The sequence below is a fragment of the Platalea leucorodia genome, assembly GCF_965183815.1.
Source record: "Platalea leucorodia genome assembly, chromosome: 21".
NCBI classification, from domain to species: Eukaryota; Metazoa; Chordata; class Aves; order Pelecaniformes; family Threskiornithidae; genus Platalea; species Platalea leucorodia.
The window spans coordinates 6548285-6555976 of NC_138843.1; the positions used below are offsets into that span (position 1 = coordinate 6548285).

General features: G+C 57.0%; 1 protein-coding gene across 1 annotated transcript in view; it reads left to right on the forward strand.

Annotated features, from left to right (window-relative positions):
- The window catches only part of LOC309599596 (butyrophilin subfamily 1 member A1-like), a 10100-nt gene continuing 2408 nt past the window's right edge, over positions 1 to 7692 (forward strand). Inside the window, exons 1-4 of the mRNA XM_082331144.1 lie at positions 1 to 842; positions 1515 to 1619; positions 2708 to 3055; positions 7523 to 7692. Of these exons, the coding sequence (XP_082187270.1) occupies positions 1535 to 1619; positions 2708 to 3055; positions 7523 to 7692 (603 nt within the window). The 5' untranslated portion in view covers positions 1 to 842; positions 1515 to 1534. The remainder of the gene's footprint in view (positions 843 to 1514; positions 1620 to 2707; positions 3056 to 7522) is intronic.

Consider the following 7692-nt stretch of genomic DNA (forward strand, 5'->3'; position numbering starts at 1 on the left):
GGACGTGCAACCGGCTGCCAGCCTCCCTCCCCTCCCGGTGCGGGGTTCGCCAGCCTCCCTGCCCTCCCGGTGCGGGGCCTGCCAGCCTCCCTCCCCTCCCGGTGCGGGGTTCGCCAGCCTCCCTGCCCTCCCGGTGCGGGGTTCGCCAGCCTCCCTGCCCTCCCGGTGCGGGGTTCGCCAGCCTCCCTCCCCTCCCGGTGCGGGGTTCGCCAGCCTCCCTCCCCTCCCGGTGCGGGGTTCGCCAGCCTCCCTGCCCTCCCAGTGCGGGGCCTGCCAGCCTCCCTCCCCTCCCAGTGCGGGGTTCGCCAGCCTCCCTCCCCTCCCGGTGCGGGGTTCGCCAGCCTCCCTGCCCTCCCGGTGCGGGGCCTGCCAGCCTCCCTCCCCTCCCGGTGCGGGGTTCGCCAGCCTCCCTGCCCTCCCGGTGCGGGGTTCGCCAGCCTCCCTGCCCTCCCGGTGCGGGGCCTGCCAGCCTCCCTCCCCTCCCGGTGCGGGGTTCGCCAGCCTCCCTCCCCTCCCGAGTCCAAGCGCAGGGAGGGCGGTGGGAGGCGCCTGCGGTACGCGGCCATGGAAGGCGCCCGCGGCAGGGACGGGGCTGGGGACGGTGCCAGAACACTTCCGGAGCAAAAGCATTGCCAAAAAACCCCCAAATTACTCAGCAACTTTCATTTTTGAGCAGAAGCAACGCAGGAGGAAACGGGTGGCAGGCTGGGACGGAGTGTGACATTTTTGTTTAGTTTTGATACAGGGAAATGCTTAGCTCGGCTCGGGGCGGCCCTGCAGATGCACCGGGCGATTGATGAGCAGCTCCTGCCCCGGCCCATGACAGAGCTCGGGGCCCCCAGGTAAGCGGCATCTCTCAGAAAGCTGCAGATTGAAATCGCTTTCTGCCATCTGCCAAAATTGGTCACGGGCTTCACCTCTCGTTAACAAAGCCGGGACTAAGTCAGTGAGCGGTAAGAGGCTTTGGGGGGGTTCAGAGCAGGGCCAGGTCCCGTTTTGACTGGGTGTTGAGTTAGTGTTTTGGTTATTCTGCTTTCCCTGGTCCAGGACCCCCGCGCCCTCGGTGCGGTGGCAGGGGCTGCGCCACCGAGGCCCAGCTCTGTCCCGGAGCAGGAGCGCGCAGCCCCAGCTCCGCGTGCTTTCAGCCTGGGTTTCTCCTTCTGGTCCTGCACCTTTCCATCTCGTTCTTAGGGGTGGATAAGAAAAGCGAGGGCTCCGTATTAAACCAACTGCCACTTTTTCATGGAATTAGAGGAGATGTCGCAGCTTGTCCTTTGTTTCCCCGTGGGAAATTCCTACAACTTTTTGTTGGGTACTTTGTATGTAAAGCACCAAGCAAAGTCAGGCTGATGATGGAAAATTGATTTCAACCTCAGCAGCTGAGGGTCTTCCCTAGACATTATAAAAAGGGGCTGCAATCAGCAATAAACCCCTGTAAAAGTGAATTCTGCCTTTTTTTATATTCCCTTGTTTCTCCTCCCCTTTGCCCTTTTCCTCTCCTTCCCCGTCTCCAGGTTGTGCAGTAGTGAAGAGGATGCTCTCCGGTTCCCGCCTCCACTGCTCTCTGCTGGCTTTTCTCATTTATGGTTTAGTTTTCCAAGTTCACGAGCTGTGGTCAGGTAGGGATCCCCACGGTCCTTGCTGATCTCTGTGGCATTGCTTTGAGCCTGAATACCTTCCCGGCTGCCAATGCAGCTACTCCCCGTGAACGGCAAAGCCCAGAGCAGGGTCAGGACCTTTGCCATAAACCTTGTCCACTTCTGAGAGCGTCAGCATCCCTCTGGATCCTGGTTTATTCCTCCGGCCATGTCAGCACAGGCATTTGCATGGAGATTAGATGATGCCGATGAGTTGATTATAGTTTGCTGCCATTTCCATCCCAGCTTTCCCTGTTCCCAGCATGTTTCCAGCATGTCATCGCTTTACTGGGCTGTGTCTGGGGTGCGCCGAACCCTCGCAGAACCTATTCAATAAAGGGAAAAAAAAAAAAGAAAAGATCTTTTAAAAAATATTCTGGGCTCTTTTTCTGTTAGGTGGCTGCCCTGAAGCGGCTTTTTCAGGACAGCCCTGGCAAAAGGATGCAGCACAACAGTTGACTTGAACGTTACCTTGCAAAAAAAAGTTGATTTGCTTTTGTTTTCCTACAGCCAGAAACCACTTTCTCCGTGAGTTGAGTGGCCAGCTTATTAATAAGACTTTTTTTTTAATTGGCAAAGATGCGCAGAGCACCTGAGATGTTTTTATTTGCTCTTGTAATAGGTGTGAATAGCTGAGGATATTTGAGTTTTATTTGTGCCCAAGTTGTCTGCTTTTTCCAGCCAACCACCCAGAAACCTTCCAGCCACTTCCTTGCTTTTTTATCCTGCTTTCTCCCCACCCTGAGCAGCATGGGCAGCACTTGTCCCCTTGAGAACAAATAATCTTTTAGGGATTTGAAGAACTTTCACAGTAGCGTAGGACATGGAAGCAGAGAAACGGGCAGTGGCCTGGCCCCAGCCCACTCCCCGTGCTGCATGGCAGGGGTCCCTCTCCCAACCCTCCCAACCCTCCCCTCAATGCGTCATCTCCCCAGCGCGATTACGCTCCCAACGTGATGCCATGGCCCAGCAGCGTACAAACCACGCGGAGCAGCATCCGCTGGTTTTCCGAGCTCAATCGCCACAGCAAAATCACGGTTGTTTCTTCTTCCTCCGGGTGTTTCTCCCAGCTTCCTTCAATGTGACGGGACCGCTTAGCCCCATCACCGTGCCCATGGGTGAGGACGTGGTGTTGCCCTGTCGCTTCTCCCCAGAGCAGAGCACGCAGGACACAGAGGTGATCTGGTTTCGGGAACGCGTCTCGCCCTTTGTGCATCGCTACAAGGAGGGCCAGGACCAGTATGGGGAGCAGATGCTTCAATACCAAGGGCGCACCGAGCTGCTGAAGGATGGCCTTGCCAAGGGCAGCGTGGAATTGAAAATTTTCCATGTCCAACTGTCTGACAGAGGGAATTACACCTGCTTTGTTCGCTGTGACTTGGATTACGACGAGGCTGTGGTGGAGCTGAAGGTGACAGGTCTGTAGTCCGTGTCGCTGGTTCATAGAATAGAATAGAATAGAATAGAATAGAATAGAAAAGAACAGAACAGAACAGAATAGAATAGAATAGAATAGAATCATTTAGGTTGGAAAAGACCTGTAAGATCATCAAGTCCAATTGCTAACCCAGCACTGCCAAGGCCACCACTAACCCATGTCCCCAAGCACCACATCTCCCCGGCTGTTAAATCCCCCCAGGGATGGGGACTCAGCCCCTGCCCTGGGCAGCCTGGGCCAGGGCCTGGCAGCCCTTTGGGGGAAGAAGTTTTTCCCAATACCCAACCCAACCCTGCCCTGGCGCAGCTTGAGGCCGTTCCCTCTCGTCCCATCGCTTGTTCCTGGGGAGCAGAGACCGACCCCCCCGGCTCCAGCCTCCTTTCAGGCCGTTGCAGAGAGCGATGAGGGCTCCCCTCAGCCTCCTCTTCTCCAGGCTGAGCCCCCCCAGCTCCCCCAGCCGCTCCCCCCCAGCCTTGTGCTCCAGCCCCTGCCCCAGCCTCGCTGCCCTGCTCTGGCCATGCTCCAGCCCCTCCATGGCCGCCTTGGGGTGCGGGGCCCAGCGCTGAGCACAGCATTCGAGGGGCGGCCTCACCAGTGCCCAGCACAGGGGGACGATCCCTGCCCTGCTCCTGCTGGCCACGCTGTTCCTGATACAAGCCAGGGTGCCATTGGCCCTCTTGGCCACCTGGGCACACTGCTGGCTCATGTTCAGCGGCTGTCGACCAACACCCCCAGGTCCTTTCCCACCGGGCAGCTCCCAGCCGCTCCTCCCCATGCCTGCAGCGGTGCCTGGGGTTGTTGTGCCCCCAGGGCAGGACCCAGCCCTGAGCCTTGCTGCCCCTCACCCCGTGGCCTGGGCCCATCGCCCCAGCCTGGCCAGGGCCCTCTGCAGAGCCTCCCTGCCCTCCAGCAGATCGACACTTCCACCCAACTGGGTGTCATCTGCAAACTGACTGAGGGTGCCCTCCATCCCCTTGTCCAGATCATTGATAAAGATATTAAACAGGACTGGCCCCAGTACTGAGCCCTGGAGAACACCACTGGTGACCAGCCGCCAACTGGATGTAACTCCATTCACCACCACTCTCTGGGCCCAGCCATCCAGCCAGGTTTTTACCCAGTGAAGAGTGTGCCCGTCCAAGCCATGAGCAGCCAGTTTCTCCAGCAGAATGCTGTGGGAAATGGTGTCAAAGGCCTTACTAAAGCCCAGGTAGACAGCATCCACAGCCTTCCCCTCATCTGCTAAGCGGTCCCCTTGTCATAGAAGGAGATCAGGTTGGTCAAGCAGGACCTTCCATAAACCCATGCTGACTGGGCCCGATCCCCTGGTTGTCCCATACGTGCTGTGTGATGGCACTCAGGACGATCTGCTCCATGACCATCCCTGGCACCGGGGTCAGGCTGACAGGGCTGTAGTTCCCCGGATCCTCCTTCTGGCCCTTCTTGTAGACGGGCGTCACATTTGCTAACCTCCAGTCAGCTGGGACCTCCCCGGTGAGCCAGGACTGCTGATAGATGATGGAAAGTGGCTTGGTGAGCACCTCCACCAGCTCCCTCCGTGCCCTTGGGTGGATCCCATCCAGCCCCATAGACCTGTGTGTGCCCGGGTGGTGCAGCAGGTCGCTGACCGTTTCCCCTTGGATTATGGGGGCTTCGTTCTGCTCCCCGTCCCTGTCTTCCAGCTCAGGGGGCTGGGTACCCCAAGAACAACGGGTCTGACTGTTAAAGGCTGAGGCAAAGGCGGCATTAAGTACCTCAGCCTTGTCCTCAGGCTCTGTCACTATGTTTCTCCTTGTATCCAATAAAGGATGGAGATTCTCCTTAGCCCTCCTTTTGTTGCTAATGTACTTATGGAAACCTTTTTTATTGTCTTTTATGGCAGTAGCCAGATTAAGTTCCAGCTGGGCTTTGGCCCTTCTGTTTTTCTTCCTGCATAACCTCACGACATCCTTGTAGTCCTCCTGAGTCGCCTGCCCCTTCTTACAAAGGTTGTAAACTCTCCTTTGTAAACTCCCTGAGTTCCAGCCAAAGCTCTCTGTTCAGCCAGGCCGGTCTTCTCCCCCGCCAGCTCGTCTTTCAGCACATGAGGACAGCCTGCTCCTGTGCCTGTAAGATTTCCTTCTTGAAGACTGACCAGCCTTCCTGGGCTCCTTTGCCCTTCAGGGCTGCCTCCCAAGGGACTCTGTCAGCCAGGCCCCTGAACAGGCCAAAGTGCCCTCTGGAAGTCCAAGGTGGCCGTTCTGCTGGCCCCCCTCCTTACCTCTCTGAGAGCTGAAAACTATCATTTCATGATCACTGTGCCCAAGATGGCCTCCAACCATCACATCACCCACCAGGCCTTCTCTGCTCACAAACGAGAGGTCCAGCGGCGCCGTCCCTAGCTGGCTCCCTCACCAGCTGTGTCTTCCACACACTCCAGGAACCTCCCAGGCTGTCTCCTCTCTGCTGTGTTGTATTTCCAGCAGACATCTGGTAGGTCGAAGTCCCCCATGAGAACAAGGGCTAGTGATCGTGAGACTTCTTCCAGCTGCTTAGAGACTATTTCATCTGTCTCTTTGTCCTGGTTGGGTGGTCTGTAACAGACTCCCACCATGATATCTGCCTTGTTGGCCTTCCCCCCGATTCTCACCCATAAACACTCGACCCTATCGTCGCCATCGTTAAACTCTAGAGAGTCCCTAACATAAAGGGCTACCCCACCGCCTCTCCTTCCTTGCCTGTCCCTTCTGAAGGGTTTATAGCCGTCCATCACAGTGCTCCCGCTGTGCGAGTCATCCCACCCCGTTTCCGTGATGGCAACTATGTCACAGTTTTCCGGTTGCACAATGGCTTCCAGCTCCTCCTGTTTGTTGCCCATGCTGCGTGCATTGGCATAGCACTTCAGTTGGGCTGTTGTTCCTGCCACCTTTGCGGGGGAAGAAGCCCTGATTCCTACGTGACCATTCTCAGGTGCTTCCATGGTTTCTAACACATCCATAGCCCTTGCATCTTTTTTTCTTTGTGGAAGCTGTTTTGACGCAGGGTGTAGGCTGACTTAACCTTGGTGACACCTCCAAGCTAGATGAACCATCATCCTCATCATTGTTCAGTTCCACTTGCAGAGCCTCGTACCTGTTTTCAAGGGCACCTGGGAGGGTGGGGCAGTCGCAGAGGAGACGCGCCTGCTGCGCCGGGCAGGAGCTTGTCGCCATTGCCCCCTATCCCTTGAGTCACTGTGTTCAGCCAGGCGGAGAGAGGATAGGGAGTCTTCTGTGCCATGGCTCCTGTCTGCCTGTTGGGCCTGAGGGATGGCAAGGTGCGATTCCAGTAATCTGTGTCTCTCTCGCACTCCCTGATGCTCATCGACATACTCACCTCCTCCCGGAGCTCTGTCGCTGAGCGGTGGAGCTCCTCTCCCTGGGTGCAGCTCTCACAGGGGTGCTCACCTCCCACAGGGGTGCTCACCGCTGCCGTCCGGCACTGGCCTAAGAGCAGGGCACACCCCGCAGCCTGATGCTTGGGTGGCAGCGTGTTCCCGCCGGAGCGCTGTCTGGGCAGCTGCGTCAGTCGTGGTGGGTGCAGAGCTTGGCGAGCCCACGGCTTTCTACTGGGTGGAGACCATTGCTCCCTGGTCGATCTTCAGCGCCCTTCCTGCACTCCCTTCCGTGCAAACTGCCGCGCCATGCCCTTACTGTTTGCCCACCCTGCTTGCTTGCGCTCCCTAAGGGCTACTTTTATATGTGTTGGGAGGCTTGGCCACCGTTGCTCCTGGCCCTGCCTGGGTCTCATCAGCCGATGTCCCATGAGCTGCGGACTCCTGGGGCTCCTGGCGGCTCTCTTGGCTCCCCTGAGGCTCCCCAGGATCGGGAAGCCCCACTGTGCATGGTGCTAGAGCGCTCTGCTGCCGATCCTGCCGGCTCCGGAGCTGCTCACCTTGGCAACTGGTACCTCTAATTTACTTGCTCATAGCCAGCACTCTTCTTCCCTGTCCTTCTCCCCAGCAGCAATTTCAGGTGGGTGCTTTGGAAATAGGATTTTATTAAGTACTGTGGTTGAAAATACTGAGAATGTCTCAGGTAAAATTGCCTACCAAGCAGCTGTAAGGAGCTTGTGAGATATGCTACCTACTTCAGAAGTGTTCTTGATACGGTTTTCTTCATATAAGTGGGTGTAAGAAAAAATTTGGCATTGGGTAGTATAGTAAGAATATCTTGGTTCATGCTTTTATATTTTGGTATCAAGGCCTGCAGATTATTTTGCTGTAGCCTCCAGAGTAGATCTTTGAGTTATGTGAAAAAGACTCCAAGAAATGTCCTGACTCCCGGTGACATTCGTCTTAAAAAAACCCCTGGGATTTGTCTATGTCGAAGTTCATCCCTTCTTGTCAGGGAGAGAAGCAGCCAGGCCACCTTTTTCCCCGACACCCAGCATCCTGCAGGATCACCCAGGGGTCTCTGTTCTCCCGCAGCCAGCGGCTCTGCCCCGCTCATCACGCTGGAGCGCTACCAGGACGGGGGGATCCAGGTGGCCTGCCGCTCGGCCGGCTGGTACCCGCAGCCCCAGGTGCTGTGGCAAGATCCCCGCGGGCGGCATCTCCCATCCCTCTTGGAAAGCATTACCCAGGATGAGAGCGGCCTC